This window comes from Myotis daubentonii, chromosome 4 (assembly GCF_963259705.1).
Source record: "Myotis daubentonii chromosome 4, mMyoDau2.1, whole genome shotgun sequence".
In the NCBI taxonomy this organism is placed as follows: Eukaryota; Metazoa; Chordata; class Mammalia; order Chiroptera; family Vespertilionidae; genus Myotis; species Myotis daubentonii.
In genome coordinates, this window is record NC_081843.1 from 16,415,184 (window position 1) to 16,440,819 (window position 25,636).

General features: G+C 51.1%; 1 protein-coding gene across 2 annotated transcripts in view; it reads right to left on the minus strand.

The window, feature by feature from the left end:
* SRL (sarcalumenin) overlaps positions 1 to 24,917 on the minus strand; it is a 44,534-nt gene extending 19,617 nt beyond the window's left edge. Inside the window, exon 1 of one of the 2 annotated variants that reach the window (XM_059692956.1) lies at positions 24,603 to 24,917. In XM_059692956.1, coding sequence (XP_059548939.1) covers positions 24,603 to 24,663 — 61 coding nt within the window. In that variant the 5' untranslated portion in view covers positions 24,664 to 24,917. The remainder of the gene's footprint in view (positions 1 to 24,602) is intronic. The other variant, XM_059692957.1, reaches the window with a different exon arrangement.
* Positions 24,918 to 25,636: the final 719 nt, after the last annotated feature.

The following is a 25,636-nucleotide window of genomic DNA, read 5'->3' on the forward strand; positions in this document are numbered from 1 at the left end:
ACCTTCTCTCCTGGCTCACATTCCAGACCCTTCCTGGCTCCTAGGTTGCAGGAAGCAAGGTTTAATCCTCCCTGTGTTCCCAAGGCTGGGACCCTGCCTGACCCAGGGAAAATGCTATGAAGAGGTGAGATTTAGGTACAAGAAGAATTCATCCCTTAGTGAGGGACCTGAAGGTTACTCATTAAAATGTTCCTTCATTACCACCTGAAAACCTATATATCCTGATTCCTTTACCTGCATATCTATGCCCCCACCACCACCCTCTATGGCAGGAACTTGGTTTAACCCAAGGAGACTGAAAGTCTCTGAGCAGCAAGATATATATCAAATGAGATACATTTGTATAACTATTCAATGTACCAGGCAATGCTTAAGCACTTACTTATTTGTTTTTAATATTATTATTTTTTAATCCTCACCTGAGGATATTTTTCCATTGATTTTTAGAGAGAGGGAAAGACAGAGAGAAATATGGATGTGAGAGAACACATCGACTGGTTGCCAACCACATGAGCCCTGACCGGGGCCCAGGCCGGGGAGGAGCCTGCAACCGAGGCACGTGCCCTTGACCAGAATCAAACTCGGGACCTTTCAGTCTGCAGGCCGATGCTCTATCCACTGAGCAAAACTGGCTAGGGCAATGCTTAAGCACTTTATTTTTTAAAAAATATATTTTATTGATTTTTTACAGAGAGGAAGAGAGAGGGATAGAGAGTCAGAAACATCGATGAGAAAGAAACATCGATCAGCTGCCTCCTGCACACCCCCCACTGGGGATGTGCCCGCAACCAAGGTACATACCCCTGACCAGAATCGAACCTGGATCCTTCAGTCCTCAGGCCGACGCTCCATCCACTGAGCCAAACCGGTTAGGGCATTAAGCGCTTTATATACAAAACATTAATTTACTTGATCTTACTCAACTTACTAAATCTTACTTGCTCCCATAAAACAAGTCTTACTCTTAGCACCATTTTGTAGATGAGAGGACTGGAATCAGAGACACTGGATGCCTTGCCCAACATTACACAGCTAGCAACCGGCTGAGGCCATTTAACTCCAGAGCTGCAGAGGAGATTGCCTGGCCCTGCTCGGAGGGTAGCATTCAAAGCATCAGCACCACCTGGGGAGCCAGGTAGAGATGCCGACTCTCGGGCCCCAGCCAGACCCACGGAGCCAATGCATTTTAACGATCAGTTTTCACATTACAGTTTGAGAAGCTCTGGTCTACAACACCTGGTAAAACTACCTCTAAACTAATGTCCTCAGCACTGAAATCCTCAGGTTCTCGGTCCTATTCCTCTCCCTTTCCTCAAATGTTCTGATTGAAGTAGGGTATATCCCCAGCATCAGCACTTTAACAAAAAAGATCGTGGATAATTCTAATGTGCAGCCAAAGGTGTAAACCACTGCTCGGCCAAACAACCTTGGCTCTGAGGCTTCTGCTCCCAGCCTCTCCCCACTCATGTGCACACTGGGGCCTCCCAAGTTGGATGGGTCGCCTGGGGCTTGGCATGTGACCAATAGCAATGGTCAAGGCTTCTCCTCTGGGGAATACATCCCTTTCCACAGGTCCCTGTTGCCCCCTATCAATGACGATAATGACCATAATGATGGTGGTGGTGGTGGTGATGGTGGTGATGGTGGTGATGGTGAGGGTAATGCTGGTGGTGAGGGTGATAATGACGGCAATCGTGATGATGTTGGGCAGAAAAGAATGAGTCTGACCACTTGTGGCATTTTTAATATTCTCAAAATATCCTCTGAACCTGATGGGAATGAGAGGGCTGTATAGTCAGTCCCAAGGGAGATGAGGACCCCAGACTTTGGGACTTTACCATGACCTTCACACTGCTGCGTATTTTCATTCCTAAGCAGGAATAGAAGACAAGTGTGTGCATGTATATACACACTTGACTCGTCCCTCGTTCTTATGACTTAGTGCCAAGCTGCCCCTGACCTTCTGCTAAGCAATTTGGAATGAAAAAGGCCAAGGGTGATGGCTTCACGCCCAGTGACCTTCCTTCCTGGGCTAAAAATAATTCCTCTGACACAAAGTCTCTCAATGAAACAAGCTGTGCCATTGGGCCACAGAGCTCGATCCCCAAGAAGCAGCTGTGACATTGGGCCCAATCTCTCCTCTGGGAGGCACAGTCAGAGGCATAAAGAGTCTCTGATTAAGCTCAGTTCAATTCTATAAAATCAAACAGTGCCTTCCCTCCCTCCCTGATCTCCCTAGCATCTCACTGAAGCCCCCCACTGGTCCCCGGAGGAGGAGGTTGGGGACAGAAGACCCAGGATACCCTGGGTGGGTTAAGAGCCTGGTAAGATGAGCCTTGGTCTATCCCAGGACATGTAATGCCATACTGTATGTGCTGCTGCCAAGGCTGCCGCCCCAGCTCCACATAGGCCTGGGTGCTTACATCAAGGTACGTGGAGACCATGGAATGCCCATATGCCTGAGAAGCTGGTGCCCTGAACATAGCACAGCATATACCAGTTCTGCTTTCTCTCCCAACACCCCTCTGCCTTCAGCCTTTTGGGGGGATCAGCCTCAGCCGCTGCCCCCACCCATAGCCTCACCAGTAGCCTCAGGCTCAGTTCCTCTTTCCTCTACCAACCAAACATCTGATCATTTCCCAGCTTCTAACTCCTTCCAAAGCACTTTTCACATGGACTCAGCTAACTCTGGAGTTGCCAAAGGCCTTGGTGATCCAACTGTAGAAGAGGAAGCTCTGGCCAGGTAGCTTTGGAGACTTGCCCAAGGTCAGGGGTAGAATTGAGACAGAGCCCAAATTCATGGCTCTCAGTCTAGAGTTCTTTCTGCTCTTGGGTAGTTTGAAAACCATGTCCCATGAAGGGAGAGAGGTCCATGGAAGTGACTAGAGGATGAGGGATGAAGAAGGAGCTGGGGTTCAGTCACCCACTTTGCACTTCCTGCCCAGCAGCTCTCCCTGGCTCTGTCTATCTCACCATTTAAGGAAGGGGTAGGTGGTTGACAACTACTGCTCTTGTCTCCCCCACTTATTCCCTAAAAGTCCTCTAGCTTCCTCTTGATCATTTTCTCCAACATTCCAAGGAGCTCCCCCTTACAGCATCTTTTCATTTTAATCAAACATGTCAGGCATTAAGCTAGATGATGTCTTGCCTCCACATAGAACTTCATGCTTTCCAAAGTTATTTCATGTTCTTCTTTCATCTTCCTAGCAGTCTTCTGAGGCAGAGAAAGCAAGGATTATTAACCTCCCTTGAAATGAGGAAGTAGACACAGGAGAGTCAAGGTATTAGCTCAACAAGCCATTCCCAGAATGGGCTAGAACGCAGGTCAAGAAACAAAACAAAGCTCTCTGGCCCACGTGGAGGTGGCATCTGAGACCCGAGAGCTTTCCAAGCATAAATGCCCGGACTCCTGAGGTGGGTCAGTGTGAGTCTGGTGTTTCACAAGGTGATTCTAACGAACACCAGCATTTGAGAACCATGATTCTGAGCCACCTCAGTACCAAGTGTCAGAGGATTTGTCTTGAGGTCAGGAGAAGAGAGGTTTATTCAGGATAGAGTTTTGTTGACCTGTTTTGAGTCCTCCTCTAAGCACTGAATTTATTCCACCCTGGAGGAACAGAATATAAACTCAATTCCAACCTGTCCCAGTCTCCTTAGCAGGTACCTCTAAGGCTCTGCCAAGGTTATTCTTCCACATTACTTCTCATCCATTTGAACTGAAACTATCAAGTCCAAAGTCAAACACAAGTAAAATACGTTTGACCGTTACTCATACACAATTATGCAAATGAGTCATTAGTAATAAAGTCCCAGGGGGACAATCACTTTCCAATTCTATCTGAGGACATATCTGTCCCAGGGAGTCAGTCTTGGCATTCAGGGAGCCCCACATCTATCACCAGTCTGTCCTCTACCCACACTTGGACACCTCGTCGGCTGTGCCTCAAGTGCAGCTGACAACACCTCAGAAACAGTGTTCACAGAGCCGGAGTGAGCGGACTGACCCTTGCATGTTCTAGATCAGGGGTCCTCAAACTTTTTAAACAGGGGGCCAGTTCACGGTCCCTCAGACCGTTGGAGGGCCAGACTATAGTTTAAAAAAAAACTATGAACAAATTTCTATGCACACTGCACATATCTTATTTTGAAGTGAAAAAACAAAACGGGAACAAATACAATATTTGTATTTGCCGAAACCGGTTTGGCTCAGTGGATAGAGCATCGGCCTGCAGACTGAAAGGTCCCAGGTTCGATTCCGGTCAAGGGCATGTACCTGGGTTGCGGGCACATCCCCAGTAGGAGATGTGCAGGAGGCAGCTGGTCGATGTTTCTCTCTCATCAATGTTTCTGACTATCTCTCTCCCTTCCTCTCTGTAAAAAATCAATAAAATATATTTTTTTAAAAAAATACAATATTTGTATTTGCATGTGGCCCGCAGGCCGTAGTTTGAGGACCCCTGTTCTAGATCTTATCTCTGAACACTTCTGGGCTTATCTGAAGTGGGAAAATGGTCAGTGGCCTCTTCTGGCATCATATTTTTTCTTGACCTTATTTACAGAGTAAATGCTCACCACTCAGGGTCCCTTGTTCCTTCACTTCTTGGATGAGCCTGCAGACAGCTTTGCAGATGCCAATGCCAAAAAGGACCAGAGAAGGGAAGTATAAGAGGCAAAGGTTGCCCACATCCTCCCAGGACCCCTGAAACCTTCTCTCTCACCATTCTGTTAGCCTTTACCTCTTCTCCTCCAGACAAGAAGACAAAGGTGCAATGAATAAGGCAGCTACTCTCAAAAGGTTCTTTGGCCCCTGGCCAAGCTCCTAAAACCAAGGCTAATACCACCAGGACAGCTTGTCCCTGGCTGGACTCGAGCCCAAAAATGATTCACCCAGGGGATAGGATACAACAACAAAGGCACCAATCAGAAAGAACCAAGGGATTTTGAGTCAAAAGGGACCACCTCACAGACTATTTGATTTCCATGCTGAGAATCCTAATGCCCTGATAAATTATTGTCCCAAAGCCACAGGGCTAGCTAGGTTAGTTATCAGCAGGCTGGTTCTAGAACCCAGCTCACCGCTAACTGGGAGTCCTGTGAGCTTTCCTGGCAACAGGATACTGCCCCCCAGAAACAAGAGGGGGGGATGTCAGCCTCAGAAGGACGGTAGCTTCTTAATCTAACCTCTCCTACCTTCCTTTAAAAGGATTGCTTAAGACTTCAAGACAATTGTTTGTAATCCACAAAGTCTAAAGAATTGACAGATTATTCCCTGTCCCACCTCTAATTTCTGGGAATCTTTGGTTTAGGAGGTACAGAGAAAGCGCCCACAATCCCACCATCATTATGCATCCACAGGCTTGTCACTGATGCCCGGGGGATTCATGACTGAGAGTGAACATTGCTTTCAAAAGGCAAATGCCTTTGGAAGAAGCAAAACGTGAAGCCCTAACCACTCAGTGTGACTCAATTATTAAAGTGACATCCTGTGGAGCACCAAGTGTTCCCAGAGACCAGCCTCAAGTGAACAGAAATCCTTGCAGGAGTTGTTAGGCAGTATTTCCTACCTTCAGAGGAGCTGAGCTTGGCAGGAGAGGGCGGGAAGTAGGGAGAGATTCAGGCTAGATTCTGAGACAAACTGAGGCAGGTGGCTGGCTTTCTCCCGCCTCCCACCCAAAAAAATAGAATCTCCCTGGGTTCTACAAGGATGACCCTCTGGGAGGTTGATGGTTTAACTTTGGGGCACCAGACAGGGAGAGACCCAACCGGGAGCCAAAGAAGTCTGGTCCCTAACATCCCAGTCAACCCTGGGTTCAGGTCAGAGCCCTCATGGGCTTAGCAGATGAAGGGAACAATGAGGCCAGACCCATCTCATGCCCAACCCAAGAAAGCTGGAGGTAGTCTGCTTGATTCAGAAGCTTGGAAATGGGTCTGACACCTTCCCAGCCTGGGCCAGGGCCACATCTCAGGTCTTTCCTTTGCCATACATCACAGAGCCAAACTGGTCTTTCTGGGTGCAGCTGAAAGTCAGGAGAGCTGGGACCTGCTCATTTACTGTCTTACTAACCAGCAATGTGACCTTGAGTTGCTCTTCACTCTTCCTATACCCAACTCCGCTCACCCATACAAAATGCAGATAATAGCACCTGCTTGGTCAATCCCCTTCGAGTATTTTAAATGGCAAACGATGTTGAAAAGCATTCTATGAATGTCTGGTATAATAATTATTTCCTAGAAGAGCAACAATGCCAGGCCAAATCCCAGGTTCACTGAGTGGACCAAAACAGAACCAGCTTTGGACAGAAGCCGAGCTGGCTCACCTCTCTTAGTCCTTTGACCCCCCTGCTTCTGGAGGGTCAGTTAGTAGGCCAAGAGAGGTCTTTCTGGCTGGGACTCTGTCGCCCCTTCTCCCAGCCAGAAGCTGCTCAAACAAGTAGCTGTGGCACCATGGGGGTAGCCCTATTCCCTGCATGAGGTTCCAGCTGTCCTGAGACAGAAATGGACCTTAGCTGTCAACACTCCCGGGCTCAGATCTTGTTCTGCTGAGCCCCAAGTTAACTCCTGCAGTCACTGACTCCCAGTTTCAATCAGCACTGACTCACCCAGAAACTTCTAAGGCCTCACATGGTTTCCCCTACGCCCTCTACCTCCCAGAGCCCTTCCATCAGGCCACTGAAGCGAGGTGACCCTGCACTTCACCCAAACACAAACGCGCACTCAGGGGGACATCTAAACAGACCACCTGTCAGGGGGCGTCTGTAAGAATGGATGAGAGGCCCTGGCTGGAGGCAGAGCCGCTGAGGGCCCTTCACGACTCTCAGAAAAGGCAACACTGCCCGAGAGAGGCCACTCACAGTGCCAGCATGGCCTCATGTCCTTGTGATAAGAGAGCACAGGAAGCAAAACAATACACCCTCCAGAACCGACCTGGGCCTCGAGAATGAGCTTTGACCGCGCCACAGAGACGGAGTGAGGGGGGCTCCAGTTCCCATTCAAGTGGAGCTCTGCGTGGCTGACATCAGAGCGAAGGTTTTCATGGCTTGAAAGGGCCTAACACACAGGCCTGCACAACCCCAGGCGCCTCTTCACCCCCGTCAGCAGCACGAAGCTTCCCCTACCCCGGTCAGCAGTGTGGTGCCCTTAGCAAATCTCACCCCCAACTGCCAAGAAGACCCGAGAAGCCGCCCATCCCCAAGTCTGCTCAGAGAAGGTCTAGCCAAGGGCAGAGGCTGGGCAGCAACAGCAAATATTTTGCTCTGTGTGCTCCCATCCATAGACCCTTCCGGAAAAACTGCAGTCCAGGCACCAAAACACCAGGTCTTTTCACCTTCTCTCCCAGGGGGCTTCACCAAATTCACAGCAGATGGGTTCCACTTCTGGTTCCCGACATTCTGATCCCAAACCTCGTCTATAGTGCAGCCCTACAGTTACATCTCATTAGAGACTTCTTTTAAAACTGGGAAAAAAGTTAGAAATTAACTAGCTCAACTTTTCCATTTCACAGATGAGACCGAGGCCCAGAGCAGAAAAAGAACCTGCTGGAAGTCACCTAGCAAAAGTTGGGGACAAAACCAGACAAAAACACAAGGTCTCCAGACCCCTCCCCTGGTCTTTTGTGCAGGGTGTCAAACAACCGTGACTTCCTTCTCTCCCTGACATTTCTAATCCTTTATCCCAGCGGTTCTCAACCTGTGGGTCGAGACTCCTTTGGCGGTCGAACGACCCTTTCACAGGGGTCGCCTAAGACCATCCTGCATATCAGATATTTACATGATGATTCATAACAGTAGCAACATGACAGTTATGAAGTAGCAACAAAAATAATGTTATGGTTGGGTCACAACATGAGGAACTGTATTTAAAGGGCCAGAAGGTTGAGAACCACTGCTTTATCCCATATCTTGCCCTATCCCTGGAACCCAGCCATCCTGGGATCGATCACCCATCCATTCCCCTAGTTGTTCCTATAAAATATGGCCCGCCAAGGGCCGACATCTGCCGTGTCCCTGAACAGAGCTCTGTACAGAGATTTGGGGGAGACTGGGATGGGGTTGAAGTTCCCAGAGATCACCGGCACCAAGCAGCCCTGAGTTTGCCATTAGTCTGCGGCACTCCCAGTGTCATCTGGAGAAGAATGCAAGGAGAGGCTCACTGTCTCCATCACCAGGAGACAAAGGACAGTTGGTTCCTAAGCCTGTGTGAGATCAGCTGTTAGCTACCTGAATTGAGGAAGGCAGAGGCCACAAGAAGACTGGACCAGAAGAACCTTTCAGAGTCTGAATCATGAAAGAAATGAAAGACCACCTCCCTGTCTGCTGCTCTGTGAATGGGACAAAGTCTCAAAGCCTCCTAACAAATCCATCCATTACCCCCAGTTATCACTCCAAAGCTTGGAAAATGCTACAGGCAAAAGTGTCTATAACACCCAGGCCACTCTATAGTGGAACATTCTAGAACATTCTAGAAAGCTCATGTCTCCCTTAGAGGCAGACTTGCTTCCAGTTTGTATTCCCAAGTGGCCTAGACACTTGAACCTCAGGCATGTGATCAACCATTTCCCGGGTGAACAACAGGAAATATGCCCAAGGGCTCCCTCTCTGGGCATCCCCACCCCCAGGGAGAATCATTACAACCAATTAAACTGAGAGTAGCTTCCTTCTCGGGTGAATTTAGTGCGACCTGGGGCCTGGGCTCTCTGCCTGTCTCTTCAGCACTGAAACCAGTTGAGGCTCATAACACCTGGGAACTTTCTTTCCCTTTGGCAGCCTGGTGGCCACGCAAGAGGCCAGGGCAGGCATCTACTCCTCAGTTCCCACGGGCTCCCTTGGGGAGAGGAAGGTTAGAGCCAAGGGCAGGGCAGAGGGTGGGGCCAGAGCAGGCGTACATTCTGCACTTGCTGTCCCCAGGGTGACCCTCCCTGGTCAGTGCTGAGGGCCCTAAGAGGCTGCTGCCAGGCTGCATCTGAGGTGCTCCAACAGGCCGCTTACCCAAAGGGTCCCCCACCACCAGGCTGGACAGAGCCCCAAATCCTTGCATGGAAGCCTGAGCCTGGCCGGGTATTAGTTTCCTGTGGCTGCTGTAACAAAGCATCACAACCTGGTGGCTCAAAGCTATAAAGGTATTTTCTCTGACAGTTCTGAGTGCCGCAAGTCCAAAATCAAGGTGTCAGCAGAGCCAAGTCCCCCCAGAAGGCTGCCTCCTGCCTCTCCCAGTTTCTGGTCATTCCCAGCAATCCTTGGCTTGTCAATGCATGCTTCCAATCTCTGTCTCCATTGTGCATGACCTTCTCCCTGTGCCTCTTTTCTTTTCTTTCCTCTTTCCTTTTTTGTTTTGTTTTTAACCATATTTTTTATTTCAGAGAGGAAGGGAGAGGGAGAGAGAGATAGAAACTCAATGATGAGAATCATTGGTTAGTTGCTTCATGCATGCCCCACACTGGAGATCGAGCCCACAATCAGACATGTGCCCTGACTGGGAATTGAACCATGACCTCCTGATTCATAGGTTGACACTCAACCACTGAGCCACAGCGGACGGGCCTGTGCCTCTTTTCTGTATCTCCTCTTTTTCACAGTACACCAGCAGATTAGCTCACTATATCTGTGATGACCCTATTTCCACTAAGATCACATTCAGAGGTTTGGTTCTGGGGGTTAGGACTTCAACATATCTTTCAGGGGGACACAATCCAACCCACAACAGGCCTTCTGATGGCCCACACCACTATCTGCATTGGGATGCCCTCCTGCTTCTCCAGCCTCACCTGTTCCCTCTCACCTTTTGTGATGCCTTCTAGTTCTCACACCTCCAGGTCACACGAATCCCCTTGCTGACCTCCACTGATTCAGCGTCTGTAACTCTTCCACACTGAGCCAAATGACACAGCCCCTGCCTTGTGTGGCTGTGACCTTCTGAGGGGTGTGCCTATGTCCTAGCTTCCTTTCTAACTCAGCATCTGCTCTAGGACAAGAGGTTGGACCAATGCCTCTCTATGTCCCCAGAGGGCCTAACAACATGCTGAGCATCCAAACTCACATGACAATCTCCTGCAGAATTCTTTAAGAAATCCTATTAGGCCAAACCGGTTTGGCTCAGTGGATAGAGCGTCGGCCTGCGGACTGGGGGGGTCCCAGGTTAGATTCCGGTCAGGGGCATGCGCCTTGGTTGCGGGCGCATCCCCAGTGGGTGGTGTGCAGGAGGCAGCTGGTCGATGTTTCTGACTCTCTATCCCTCTCCCTTCCTCTCTGTAAAAAGTCAATAAAATATATTTTTTTAAAAAAAGAGAAATCCTATTAGTCTGTGTGGATTTACAACCAGTTTTCTTGAGCACCAACACCATTCTGTTCTTCTTTCCCCCACATCCTGGGCCTAATTCTGGCTCCTAGTTCAGATGTGAGCTTTGAGGCCCATCCCCTGTGAGGCCTATCCTGATCCCTCAGTTCTGAGGTACTTCTGCTCTGTGTCCCCACAACACCTATCACCCTATATGACAGCCTTTCTTTTAACCTGTGTCCCCATGAAGAATAAGGTCCCTGAGTCTAGAGCCTGTGGCTTGTCCCCAGTGGGATCCAGGGTGTCCAGCATGTGCCTGGCAAATGTCTCTATACCTGAAATATCTGCTGGATGCCCTGAGAGCACTTGACAGTAATGAACCTCCCACTGTGGGTCATCTCTTCTCAAGGTATGGCTCAAGGCCATTTGCAAAAAGATCACAGAAGAGCTTAGTTTACAATGTTCCATTCCTGGCTCCCTTCCACAGACCCTCGTAATCACACTCAGGGTGAGTGGAGCCTCAAGAGTCTGACCTTTTAACAAGCACTCCAGTGATTCTCACACACACTAGTATCTGGGAAACACTATCCTTGGGCCTTGACCATGGAGTCAAACTTTACCCATCCCCAGAGACCTACTGGTTGCAAAGGGTGGACCCCCACCCCATAGGAGGCTGTACCAGGCCTGGTCCAGTTCCCCCAGCCCAGGCTATGGTCCATCTCCAAGACCACAGGCAGCCAACAGGGGCTTATGCCCATCGGCTCTAGGGACATCATGGGTCTGGTGTCTAGCTGGCCTTACTACCCTGCGAGGGGATATTCCAGAGGGAGAATACAAAGAGACAGGAGTAGACAGTGGTGGGAGGCCCTGGTTCCATGCAGAACCTGCCCATGGAATGGACCCCGGTGTCAGGCAGAGCTGCTCTGGGGGGCACCGAAGGGGGCAGCCCTGGGGACCTGTGACTCTGGGGAAGGAAAAGGAGAACAGAGTCAGGAGTCTGAGTTTGTTTCCCTAACCAGCAGTGGGATCTTGAGCATTTCTGTGCCTGTTTCATCAACATAAAAAAAAAGAGCCCAGCCGGCACGGCTCAGTGGTTGTGCGTCTGTCCGCCTATGAACCAGGACGCGGGTTGGTCCCCGGTCAAGGCACGTGCCTGGACTGTGGGCTCAGTCCCCAGTTGGGGGCATGCAGGAGGCAGCCAATCAATGGCTTTCCCTCATCATGGATGTTTCTCTCTCTCTCTTCCTCTCCATTCCTCTCTGAAATCAATAAAAATATTTTTTTTAAAGAGAGATAAGAAAAATACCCTCCCCGCCCACCCCCAGGTCTATTGTGCCTTCATGCCATTGCTACTGATGGAGTACCTACTACGTGCTACATAGTGGGATGTTCAGATGACATGTGATGGGATTCTGAAATCATACAATCCTAGAAAAGTATAAGGTATTTCTAATGTTAAGATAAAATCTCCTGCCCTAACCGGTTTGGCTCAGTGGATACAGAGTTGGCCTATGGACTGAAGGGTCCCAGGTTCGATTCCGGTCAAGGACATGTACCTCAGTTGTGGGCACATCCCCAGTAGGGGGGTGTGCAGGAGGCAGCTGATCAATGGTTCTCTTTCATCAATGTTTCTAACTCTCTATTCCTCTCCCTTCCTCTCTGTAAAAAAATCAATAAAATAAAATAAAAATCCTTTAAGAAAAAAAAAAGATAAAATCTCCCCACCCAGCTAGCGTGGCTCAGTGGTTGAGCGTTGACCCATGAACCAGGTCAGGGTTGGATTCCTGGCTGGGGCACAAGCCCAGATTGTGAGCTTTATCCCCAGTAGGGGGCATGCAGGTGACAGCCAATCAGTGATTCTCATCATTGACGTTTCAATCTCTCTCTCCCTTTCTCTTCCTCTCTGAAATCAATAAAAATTTAAAAATAGATAAAATCTCCCCAAAACATATCTCACATAAAAGAACATATACACTGATGTTCACAGCAACACCACTCACATAGACAAAGATGGAAACAATGCGATTGTCCATGAAGGGATGAATGGATAAACAAAATGTGGTGCAATGGAACATTATTCATCCCTAAAAAGGAATGGAGTTCTGATACTACAACATGGATGAACCTGGAAGACATTACGTTAAGTGAAAGAAGCTAGTCACAAAAGGCCACATATTGATGATTCCATTTGGATGAAATGTCCAAAATAGGCAAATCTATAGAGATTAGTGGTTGCCAGAGGCTAGAGCAGGGGTGGGCAAACTTTTTGACTCGAGGGCCACAATGGGTTCTTAAACTGGACCGGAGGGCCGGAACAAAAGCATGGATGGAGTGTTTGTGTAAACTAATATAAATTCAAAGTAAACATCATTACATAAAAGGGTACAGTCTTTTTTTTTTTTTTTAGTTTTATTCATTTCAAACGAGCCGGATCCGGCCCGCGGGCCGTAGTTTGCCCACAGCTGGGCTAGAGGGTGGGAGTGGGTGGGATGGGGGTGACTGCTGAGTGGGTACAGGGTTCCTTTTTTGAGGTGATGAAAATGTTCTAAAATTGATTTTGCTGACGATTGCACCTATTTGTGAATACAATAAAAATTATTGAATTCTACAGTACTCAATATTCTAAATCTTATTACAAAGGATGAATTATATGGTATGTGAATTATATCTCAATAAAGCTGCTAAACACACACACACACACACACACACACACACACACACACAAGTATCTTTAATTCTTTTCTTTCTCCAAAACCTTCTCTGCCAGGCCTTCCCCAGCCACCTGGTGATGCTGTCTTCCAACAAGCCTTCCCCATCTCCCTTCCCTAGTCTTTTCCTCCATTGCACCCATAACTATCTAATAAATTAGACAACTTACTTATTTGGCTTCCTGTCCATCAGGGATTTTGTATCCCAGCATCCAGAACAACCATTGGATAGATGGCTGGATGGATGATGATGGCAAATATAAGGCCTTCTCTCAACTTAATGGCAAAGTTCTTTCCAGGAGAGAAGAGATTCAGGACCAGGATTCAGAACCATGGGCCAAGTCACTTAACCTGCTCAGGCCTATTTCTTTGTGATGTGATCCAAGGGTTAGAAGTGGCTGCCCCACCAGCTCAGAAGGTTGCTGTGATAATCATGCACTGGCTTCCTGCATTTAAGATCTTCTCCTTAAAGATAGTAGCATCTAATTGGAGGTTGGGCAGGAGCAGCCTGAAGAGAGCACCCCTGGCAGCAAAGAGCAGAGTCTCAAGGATGTGGAACCAGGGTCTCCTGGGGAGGACGTAGGACATTTGGGGTCAGAGGCTGCAGGAGCCGAGCCAAGTGTATGCAGGGGACAATGGCTGCAGTCAGGAGGGTGGGACATGCCGGACTTAGGAGAGTGAGTGTACACCAGGCCAAGGAGTACAGACTGGATTCACTGGTGAGCATTTCTGGAAAGGCTAGAAGCCCCTGGACACCCTGTTCTCCTCTAGAACTGCGACAAACCAGAGTGTGCCACAAAGCCACAGCCACCAGCTTCCACGGCTGCCTCAACACCCAGACTCCAGGTTGGGGACCCCTAATTCTGCCATGAAGAGACCCACATACTGCCCTTCCAGTTGGGGGTTCCTGCTTCGGGAGAGGAGAGCAGAGAAAGGCAGCAATGCTAAGATGTGAACCTCTCATGAACTCAGCAGAGGATTCACTTGGAAGTTCTTCCAAGCGGCTTCTGCAGAGCTTCAGGAGGTACCTGTGCCCTGCTGACCCTCCCGTGTGCGCTGGGGCTGGGTGTGTAGGGTGCACATGGGAGAGCTGGGGCTAAGGTCACCTAACACACCAGGCCTGAGTTTCTGGGTTCTTAGCCCACTGCTCTCTCCATCACACAACCAGCCAAGAACCAAACATCCTTGCCCTCAGGATGTGCTAAGTCCAACTCGATCTGCACCTGAGCACACCCAACAGGGAGCTGGAAAATTCTCCCCACTGTCCTCCCCAGCCTCACCACTAGACTAGGTGGTTGCTCCTGGAATTCCCTGCCCCCGGCCAGCTGTCCATCCATTCATTCAACACACTTGCTCTGGGTGTATCAGCAGAACTCCAAATTAGCTGCTGGGGCAATCGCATGGACCATGGGGCCAGAGCTGACCAAGGAAACAGGTGCCATCTGTGCCCAGTAGAAGACTATCACCCCGGAGAGACACGAGAGCTGTATACTCAGAGCCAGCAACTGCTCAGCAATCTGGGTCCAAGGCTAAGGAACTATCACAGATGAAGAGTGTCCCCCCAACATTTTTTTTAAATATCAGATATCTGGTTCACGGACACCCAGAACCTCAGAACGTAGCTTTATTTGGAGATGTAATTAGTTAAAATGAAGTCATACTGGGTTAGGGTGGGCCCTAAGTCCAATGACTGGTGCCCTTGTGAAAAGAGGAGAGGACACAGAGACACACAGAGAAGAGGTGACAGGAGGACAGAGATTGTAGAGATACATCTACAAGCCAAGGACTGCCAGGATCTCTCAGACGCTGGAAGAGGTGAGAAGTCTCTTCCCCTGGAGCCTTCAAAAGAAACATGACCCTTCCAACACCTTAATTTCAGACTTCCAGCCTCCAGACTGTGAGAGGATAAATCACTGTTGTTTTAGTCCCCTGGCTTGTGGTCATTTGTTATGGCAGAGCCAAGAAAATAGTATAGAAAGTAACACCTAAGCCAGCCCTACAAAGTCTTCCCGACCCACCTCACACCAAGCACGCGGTGCTTTCACTAGCCGAGGCCCCCTCTCGCCCCAGCTGCTCCCCGTTTCTCTGCACTCTTAGGCTACTTATTTTTAGCCCCTGATTACACCTGCCTTATATGGTTCCCTCCTCATATTATGAGCGGCGACTGTCTCCCCTCCTGGTTTGTAAGCTCCTTGAGGACAGAGAAACCCGAGGATTTAACAGTCCTGCGAAGGCGCGGCTATGTAGCTAGATTCCCCCAGTTGTTCATATTTCATGATATTTGAGGAAACTGGTGGCAGTTGTCAAGCCACAGCAGTACTGACAGCAGTGATAGCCTGTAATTACTGTCCTAGTCCTTTTAACCTTAAAAAGTATCTGATATCAGAAAACATTTTAAGCATCCCATAGCCATTTGCTTATCTTCGTCACATAACAACCCCATGCTGTAAATAGGACAACGTATTCGTATCCCATTTTAGAGGCGAACAAACAGGTGCAAAGATGGTAAGGGGCTTGGTGGCAAACAGGACAAAGCCAGCTTGCTCTGTTCTGGAGCCCCAGTATGCCTGCCGGCCCCACTCCTGCTGGCTGCTCTGCTCCTGCCGGGCAGCCTCCAGTGTGGGGCTCTGCGGCCTAAACACCAATTCAGAAAGGAAACGGAGGCAGGAAAAGACAGTGGGTTCACCACCTGTCACAATTCGCATCCAAGCTCACTCTGCTGGGCACCTGAGGCCAGGATGGGCTCCCCCAGGCCACGGTGAGCACTGTGACCCTCCCCTAATTTTTCCAGGTGCCTCCGCAGATCCCAGGGAGCACCCCTGGTGTCTTGACCTCCTGTGATAGGTAGAGAAATGTGATCTTCTACAACCTAACATCTGGAATAAAGGGTAGGAGAAAATGCAAAGAAAAGAAATCAAGTAACCACCAAAGTGGCTAGAAGCCTCTCTGGTCGATACAGGTGCCCAGGGAAGGCAGCTGTGGAATCAGGTGCACATCAGAGACCGTTTCCAAAGCAACAGCTTTGTCAAGCCTTTGCCTATTGCCATCCAGGGAAAATTCTATGGGAGACAACAGAGCTGACAACAGAATGGCCACTTGAAGGAGGATTAGGGGCTACCGTTTTGGCAGTGACCAGGTGACGATGGGAGGGGGCTCCCAAGCCCCAGGGCTCTCCCCTGGCATGGTTCTGGACTGAACTCCCAGCACAACCCACTTCCTTCAGCCCAGGACTCCAGGCCAGGCTTTGCCTGCACCTGTTTGAGCTCAGAATATAGTCCCTCCTCTAGAAGGATCCAAAAATATCTAGGAGGGAGGAGAAGGGGGTGGGGGGTAGCCACAAGGGGAACAGGCTAGGTATGCTGAGGTCCTCAGGACAGAACCAGGGGGAGAACTGCTTGGCTCTGCATTCAAAACCTTTTGCAAAGGGCCCCAACCCATCAGGGTAGTTTGGTCTCCCCTGAACAGGAGCCCCGCATTCTAGCCAGAGCTGGTCTCATCCTGTCCCTACCAGTGCAATGCTCTGTGATTCCCCACTCCTGGCTTTGATGACTATTTCAGATGCTCTTCCAGCTCTGCCTGCACAAATCATCTACTCATTCATCCACATTGTTAAGAGCATTCAGTGAGCTGAGCGCGTGCTAAGTGTTGGTGACGCAGCTGAGAGTGAATTAAACACACAGCCCCTGTCCTCTTGGAGCTGACAGTTCAATGGCCATCCCCTTCCACCCAGTCCAGAGGGAACCCTGCCCCTCCACGAGGCTGGCCTTCCAACCCTCCTCTGAACTCCAACCAGAGCTGCTGGGGTGTTAGTTACATTTTTTTCAGCATGTGTCATCTCCCGAAATAGCAGGTCAGCTCCTGGATGCAAAGACATAGCCCATTCCTACCTCACAGTGTGGCTGGCCAGGACCTCACCAGGGGCACAGTGTGGCCTCGGGCTGAAGAGCTGGGCCTTTCAGAGAGGGTCCCTCATCTTCCCATTTTTCCTTCCTCTTTCAAGCACCCACCTCGTGTGATTAACCAACCTCACTCTTCTCCCTCTAAGATCCTGCAGCGTCCCAATCTGTGTTGCCTCCTGCTGATCATATATTGCCCCCGCCCCAATCATGACCCCATCCTGGTTCCCCAACGCAGGGAGGGCTCCCAAGGGACGGCCACATCTCCCACTTCTCCAGGACTCTGTGCTGAGCCCTCCTTCCAGCCCACACTCATTCTGTGCCCTTTGGCACTCTTGAATTGACAGAGGACTAGAGGACCAAGGGCTCTCAAGGTTGTGAAAGACAAGGACCTCGGGGGAGGGGGCACTCAAGAGTGAGAGGAAAAAGCCTCTTGTCATCCCTTAACACCCTTGCAATGAGCCTAGGGAGCCTGTCCCACCTGGGCCAACATCCCACCTGAAATCCCTCTGGGCCCCAGGATTTGGAGCTGGATGAAGCCGTGGCACCTCTGTTTCCCTGTGGCCCCAATGACAGAATCCCAGGGGAAACAGGCTCCTGGGATGGCCAGATGGGAGCTGACACCAGCACCACAGTCTCATGGTCTTCTTCAAAATCAGGCGTCTGGGCACATGCACCACCTGGGCAGCGGGTGGCAGCCTCCCATTTATTCCAACTAGGGACGAGCTGGAGGCTGGGGGAGAGGAGGCTGCTATAGGCCCATGAGGGTGTGTATAGCTGAATTCCTAATAGCTGGGGAATTTAAAAGGCAGGTGTCGATTCTGCCATCTGAGCCCTCACCCTGAGGCTGGAGAGGGCTGGGCAGCTCCAGAAAGGATGCTCCTGCTCCAGAGACCTCTGTGAGGGAAGACAAAGCAGAGACAAGCACAGGCATGTCTCTTGAGCAAAAAACCACCTTTGGGGCTAGAGAAGTATGAAACCAATCATAGGACAGAACTTCCTGATCCCAGAGAAAGACGAAAGCACAGGCAACGCAGACCAGGGAAATGTTTCCAAAAATCTGACCCATCCCATCTGTCAAATTACGCTGCCCCCTTTGCCTCCTGCTGAGGACTCCAGGGATGGGGGGTAGCAGAGAGGTTTGGGGCCTCCAGAGCACTGGGCAAGTCGTTTGGCAGGCCTACAGCTGTGCCCACCATGGCTCCAGTTCATTCATTCTCTTAATCCCTCTTTCAGGACAGATAGAGAAAGCCCCACTCCACAGTTCAGCCCCCCTGTGCTCAGATGGAGTGGACTATTTATTGCCTCAATGCTGTCATTAGGGACTTTTGGTAAGACCTTGCCCATCAAAGTAATGGGACATTCCACCTTAGATATGCATTCTTTTGAGCTAAAATCTTCTGACTCCTTTAAAACAAAAAGTAGCCCTAGCCGGTTTTGCTCAGTGGGCAGAGTTGTTAGCCTATGGACTGAAGGGTCCCAGGTTCGATTCCGGTCAAAGGCACATGCCCAGGTTGCGGGCTCAATCCCCAGTATGGGGCGTGCAGGAAGCAGCCGATCTATGATTCTCTCATCATTGATGTTTCTATCTCTCTCCCTCTCCTTTCCTCTCTGAAATCAATAAAAATATATTTTTAAAAAACAACCCTTCATATCTTAAAAATAAAATAAAAAAGTAATTTGGGAAAGTGACAGTCTAAGTGTTGAGCCATTGGCCCTCATTAGAATGAATTTCAGGGCCTTTGCTGATGGCATGTCTTAGGAGGGGGCACAGAGCAGGGCCAGTGTGGAAGAAGAGAAGGGCATCACCAAGAGGGAGAAAAGGACCCAACAGGGCGAATGCAGGAGCCTGACGACAGACTTCCAGCTTTCAAGTCTCAGAAGGCCCTTGAGAAGGCAGGTGAGCAGGCTTTGAGGGGCCTGAATCCCCAGAGCAGGTGGTGAGAGAACACGAGCCAGCTCATCGACTCAACTTGCTCCTCTGGTTCAGTCCCCTCATCCCAAAATGAGCCACTCCAACGGGCCGCGGGGCCGGTGGGGGCGGGGGGGCTGCGGGGAGGCCTCACAGCCAGGAAAAGACCTCAGAGGGAACCTGAGCCTGGGCAGTTTCCATTCCACTAGGAAGGAGAACCGAGGTCATCACCCGGGAAACTCGGGCCACTTGCCTCCACGCCAGCTTCCACTGAAGTCACTAATCCTGACAGAGTCCAAACCCAGTACCTTACCCATTGTAGGCCCAGTGGACCTTTGCTGAATGAACGCCTGATCTGCCTTCTGTCCTCTCCTCTGCAGCACCTGGCTTGTGGGGCAGGCTCACCAACAACAAGACTAACATTCACTGTGACCAAACTGCTGACTCACCAACTTCATCTCCAGGCCTCAGGTCTTTCCGACTTGGCCCAGTGTTTCTCCAGCATGGGAGCCAGGCTCTGATCCTGGCCCTGCATTCAATACCTAACGAATCAGAGCAACCGGCTCCCTTTCCACCCCACAGAGTTCTTGGGAAGATCAGTCTGGTCCCCTCCCCTCTGTGGCCCTCCAGGCCCTCTGTAGCAATCCCCAGTGTAGACCAGGATCCTTACTAGGTCAGGTCCCTGGCTGGTACCAGGCCTACTGAGTTCACCTCAAGTTTGTGGTACCTCTCTGAGGGCTCCGCAGTGCTGTGCCATTGTCCCCGAAGACCTCCTTCAGACCTCATCCACCCTCCTCAAGCATCTGGCGTCTTAGTCACTTCCTCACCCTTCCGCATTGGCCCACAAACACACTTGGTCTGTGCTAGTGTTAAAAATAAAATTCTCTACCTCCATAAACTCACCCACCCCCACTCATTCTTACTGTCCTCTATTCCTCCCAAACTCAATGTTAAAAGTCTCACCTTCTGAATATGCTGCCTCCTCCACGTCCTCACTAAAGACACATGGCCCCTGCCCTGGCCAGTGTGGCCCAGTTGGTTGGGCATCATCCTGTACACCGAAAGGTTGCCAGTTTGATTCTCTGTCAGGCCCATGCCCAGATTGCAGGCTCGATCCCCGGCAGAGGGTGTGCAGGAGGCAGCCAATCAATATTTCACTCTTACATTGATGTTCCTCTCTTTCTCTCTCCCTCTCCATTCCTCTCTCTCTAAAAAGCAATTTAAAAATCTTGAAAATATATATATATATTTACACACACACACACACACGGCACACCATAATCTGTCAGTGACCTCCTGCGTGTCAAAGCCATCGCCTCCTCTTCCTCAGCATCTAGGAAGCATCCTTTCCCTTGGCTTCCAGGCCCTTGTCTCTTCCTGAAGTCCATTTATCTTCTTTCTCTTCCCACTCCCCAAATCTACAGCTCCCTCGGCAGTCTCACAGCCTCACCCTCACCTTTACCCAAACAAATCTCATTTCTGGATCCCTGGCCTGATTTCTCTCCACAGTCCAACCCCACCTTTCTAGCTAAATATCTCCAACTGGCACCTGGAATTCAAAATGACCCAAACTGAACTTTAAAAATCTGTTCTTAAATGGACACATATGTAATACCCTTTGTAATACTTTAAGCAATAAATAAAAAAAAAAATCTGTTCTTTTCTCTTATGTTCCAGGTTTCCTTTTCTGGTGAGATCATATGACCTGCACTAAACCCACAGGGGCTGCTTCCCACCCAGCTCCCAGGTTGAGCAGGGATTCTGCCCCAGCTCTGTTGGGTCCGCCCCTCCTCTCCACTCCCACTCTCTCGCCTGAGCTCACACCTTCACACTTGCATTTCTGACATGGTTATCTAATCAGTCTCCCCTTGTTCTATTCCTCCCTACAAACAACTGCCAGATAGATTCTTCCAAAGCCCTCAGTGGTCATCCACCGTCCACCGGGCAAAGTCCTGGTCCTCAGCCCAACACTCAAGGTCCTTTACACTTTGGCCCAAACCTAGCCTTCCAGAGAGATTTCCCATGACCCCCACTTCTCTCTGCTTGCCCTTATCCCAGGCAAAACATGTCCTTTCCTGGTTCAGAGCTCCACTCTTTCCTGACTCCAGGAAATTCTCTTCCTTCCATCTTTTCAGTCTGAATCTACCTTCTTCAAGATCCAACTCAAATGCCCCCTCATCTATAAAACATTTCCTGATCCACTCCCCTGCATCCCACCTCAATTCATCTGTTCCTCCCTATGACACCTCTGTGTGTCTGATTTTTCCCATGTACAGGCCTAAGGCAGAAGACACCCTGTTTCCCCTAGCAAACTGTAAGCTCTCCAAGGACAAAAGGCCTATCTGAATTCCCCCAGTACCACACTTAAAAGATAGAAGGTACGTAATAAATCTGGGATAAATGAATGATGAAATGTGGCAAGGTGTTTGAATGAATGGGCTTCCAATACTCCAATAATATTTAAATGAAGGGGTCATGTCATCAGTCGGGCTGGATTTGAATTTGGAGCAAAGAAGGAGCCTAAAACAGAGGGGTAAGCCCAGCATCCCACAGTGGCAGACCCCACCCCTTCCCACGCCCCCAGTCACCACCCTTATGCCAGGCCAGGAGGCACAGTACTAGGCCCTGTCCTCAGCCTCTCAGACGGGGTCAGAGGAGGAACAGCCGTCTTCCTCCTAAGTCCATAGGGTCTAGCTCTGTCCCAGCCCACTACACCTCAGTGAGCACTAAACAGCCAGGTGGATGCAACTGGTCCCATTGGGACCTCCTTTCTGAGGGCACAAGTGGCCAAAAACACTGGACGGCAAGCGAGGAAACCTGAATTCCAGACCTGGCCCTGCCACAAACACTGAAGGCTGTGTGACCTTCAGCGTCACATCCAGACATGGGGCAAAATCAGCATTTCCAAAATGCCATTTCACCGAGCAAGGCGTCCACATCTGGGAGGATGCATCCATTAGCAAATCCCAGGCTAGCACTTCGCAGACTCGGTGAGGAAAGTGGTGGACCAGCTGCTCCCTAGAGGCTCATCAAGTTGCACTGAGCTAGGAACACAGAGCCCACTGGGGACACAGCTTGCAGGGGACTGGAAAGTCTTTGGGGTCTGCTCTTTCCCCAGGATGCCCAAGCTCATGACTCTCTCAGCAGACCTCCCCACGGTGGATCATAGCTGCTGCTGCATGGCTCTGTTGAGGGAAGGTGAATGGGCCTCTCCCCAGAAATAACCAGCCTGAGGTGGGTGAGGAGGGGGTCTTGGGAGGGCATACTTCCTGGTGGGACCATAGACCCTCATCTCTCGTGGAGGGGTGGGTCAGCCCCAGCATGCACCAACCCCTGGGATTTTAGGGTGGGGACCAGAGCAGACGTGCACATCTGCAACCAGGACTGGGCTGCAGGACAAGGGATGCACCAAGTCAGAAAACTGCCCTGCCTGTCCCCAATCTCTCTCTGCTTCCAGGAGGCAGCAGGAAGCAAGACGTCCCATATTCAGCCTAACAAATGCCAACGGCTTAAACCCAGCACCCTCATCCAACCCCGCCCTCCAAGAAGTCAATGGACCAATGGCATCATTCTTGTCCTGCATCCTGAGGGAAGCCTCTCCACCACCCTCACCGGCCCTGACAGGCAGAGGCGTTCTGGGAGGCCAAGAAAGGGCGGGAACTCCCAGAGAGGGTGAGACTAGCCCTAGGCTGGGAGTGCCTGTCACTAACTCACTGTCTAATCTTGAACACATCTCTTCATTCCTCTGGCTTTGGCTCCCTTACCTAGAAAATGAGGAGACGGAGTAAATCGATTCAAGGTTGCTTTCCCCTGTCCTTCAGCAAGCCTGTCCCCAAGACAAAGAGGAGGACCCTGATGGTTACAAAGGACTGGGGTCAGGGGGCCTGGTGGCTCCATCAATGTCCTGGCATCTGGGGGGGCACTTGGTCCCCCACGTAGAGATGAGGAGAGGAGACTGTGGAGCCATTGCCCCGGCCCAGAGGGCCATGGGAGCAACGTGAAGACTCTGTTGGATTCCCCCAGGAAACGGGAATGGGGGGTTGTAGAGAACACCTGCCACCCAGTGAGGAGCAAACAACATGGGCATGGAAATGAGGCCCCAGGGGTGAGGCGGGAAGTCCAGGAGCAAAGCTGTGGCCGTGCGCAGGGTGGCACAGTTCTGGGAGAGAATCAACCAGTCGGAAAAACTGTCATTATGGGTGTGGAGGGGAGCCACCCTCATGGTTGGAACCTCCCAGTGGGTGCAGAAGGAAGCCATCTTTTGGGGTATGCAACCTACAGCTGAAGTAGTGATCCAATCCACGTGGGGAAGAACCCACAGCCCAAGTGCGAGCAGGGTGAGGAGGGAGGGAACCTTGCCCACTGGTGGACAACCCCTCCCTAGAAGCCGGGCCAGGGCACACCTCAGAGTCCAGGAAGGAAGGAGCATGCAGAGAGAGGATCTTTGCACAGAGCACCTGACTGCCTCCTTTCCCTCCCCCAAGACTCCCCCTGAGAGGCCTGGGGAACATTCCAGATGTCCAGACCCCTCGTTGGGAGAAAAGATAAAGGATGTCCCTAAAAGGCTAAAAGTTCCTGGGCCTGTTGTGTGGAAGCAGAGGTGGCAGCTGGGGCTGGGCGGAGCAGGGGAGGGGTTTTGAAAGGGAGAGGGTGGCAGTGGCTCGGGGCTCAGGATCCAATTACGCGGCTGTTTCCATACTTAGCCACCTGACAGCCGCTTGGAATCCTCGACACTCCAGCCGCCGCAGCCCCACGGAGCCCAAATTAACTCAAGGGCAGACAAGGGCAGGGCCCAGCAGCACATGCGAAGCTGGAGCCCCCCCACCTTGGCCTCTAACTTGCAAGATAATGGCTTCTGCTGCCCCAGCCACCTGCTCTCCTGGTTGAGACTGGGCCCTCAAAAATCAGAACCTCAAAGATCAGAAAGGCTAGCGCTCTGGCCCCCACATCCCCTGTGTGGATGGAGACTGCAGTCATCAAAAGGCAGAGCAGAGTCCCGGATTCCTGAGGGGGTCCCCAGAGCACCCTGAAGCATCCCCGGGGGAACCTAGCCCCAGGAATCTTGGGAACAGAGAGGTGGCAGAATGCTCTGGTATCCCCTCCACACCTATAAATAACCCCCGTGCTGTAACCAGAGCTGCTCTGCCTCACAGCGCTGAGATGTCAAAGGAAAACCATGGCACACCGGCCCCCAGCCACTTCTAACAAAGCTCCCGCCAAGCCTAGCTCTACTCCAGAACAGTCCCGTTCCTCTGTCCAACTCCGTTCCCAACCTCATCCACAACTCTATCTCCAGCCCTATCCCGAACCGACCCCCACTCTATCCCACTGCTCCTCAGACGAACCCCAACTCTGCCCAGCATGGTCCCCCGTCCTCAGCCATGCCAATCCAGGCCCCCTGCCAGGTCTCCACGGGGGGGAGGGTCAACTCAGTGACCTCCAGGGGCACCTCCCGCTCTAAGATAGGTTCATTTTGTCCCATTAGGAGGCTCCTCTAGTCTTGAATTTCAAGGTCCTCTTCCCTAGCATCTACTGGCCAGACCTTCTCTCTGGCCCCTGGCTCAGGCTCACCCCTGCCTGGACCTCTCAGTTCACTGCTTCTGCTTCCTCTGACTTCCCCGAGAGCCCCCTGAATGTGATCAGGCTCTCTCCACCACCCACTTCTTTCTCCTGGACCCCGGGGGAGAAGAGAACGGGGACAAGATGAGACCAGCCATCAGCCCCAGGAATCACGGAGGCCTCGTTCTCCAACTACTGCCCGAGCCCCCCACAGCACAGAGCTGAAGTCTGGCCTGGCCCACGGGGGTGGGGTCATACCTGCTTGTCCTGGGAGCAGGAGAGACGCCACAAAGCAGCAGAGCAGAACCAGCGCCCTCATGGTGACTGCCAAGAGAGCCCAGCTGCTCGTTGCCTCTATTTATAGGGCTGGTGGCAGCGAGGGCGGGGGAGAAGGGTCACACAGTCACTAGGGCAACTGGGCGGGCGTGATGGGGAAGCAGCACCGACCCTGCGAGGCTGACAGGAGCCTGCTCTGCCGCTGCTGTGCCAGCTGCCAGGCCCCAGCAGGCAGGGCCTTGTCTCTCCCTCGGCAGCCCTGAGGTCATATGATGTGGGTCACAGGCGGGGGTAGCAGCGGGGGTGGGGGGGGTGGGGGAGGGAGTGGGACGGCCCTCGAGTTAGGTCTGGGACCTGAGTCTTCCCAGTATTTGCACTAACTTGATCCAAAGTCTGAAGCAAGTCAATGACCTTGACATGTCTCAGTTTTTCTGAATGAGGGAGTTTTCAGGGCCAAGCAACAAGAACCCTATTTGAGAACCACAGACATACATTTCAGCCCCTCCCCAAAGGTCAGGAGAAGAAAGCCCTAATAGTTAAGGAAAGCCCTCTATGTCCGACCTTTGAGGTCAATGGCTCGGAGTTTAACCTTCCCAGACCTCTGGAAGAGGCAGAATGCCGATGGAGCTAAGAGACGCATCTGACGATGTGATGTAAGTCAGAGGGTGGAGGGACAGGGATCCATTTCCAGTGGCGCAGGGGTTCCAAGCCTTCTGTCGCCTCCTCGAATGCTGTTTGATGCAATTTTCCTAAGGGCATGTGACCGCCCCAGAGAGCCAGTTCCATAAAGCCGAGGGAAAGCAGACACTGGCTCGTCTGTCTGGGGGAGGGTGTCACTGTGAGGGTAGCAGTCAGCACCTTGGAAAGGAACAAGAATCGATTAGGTATCTACTGTGTGCTTTTCCTCTAAAACAGCTTTAATGACGTCTAATTGGATACAATCAAAATAACGAACGGATTCCTCACTCTCCAATTTTCCTTTTGTCCCTTCACAGTCCCTCCCTGTATCCCTCCCC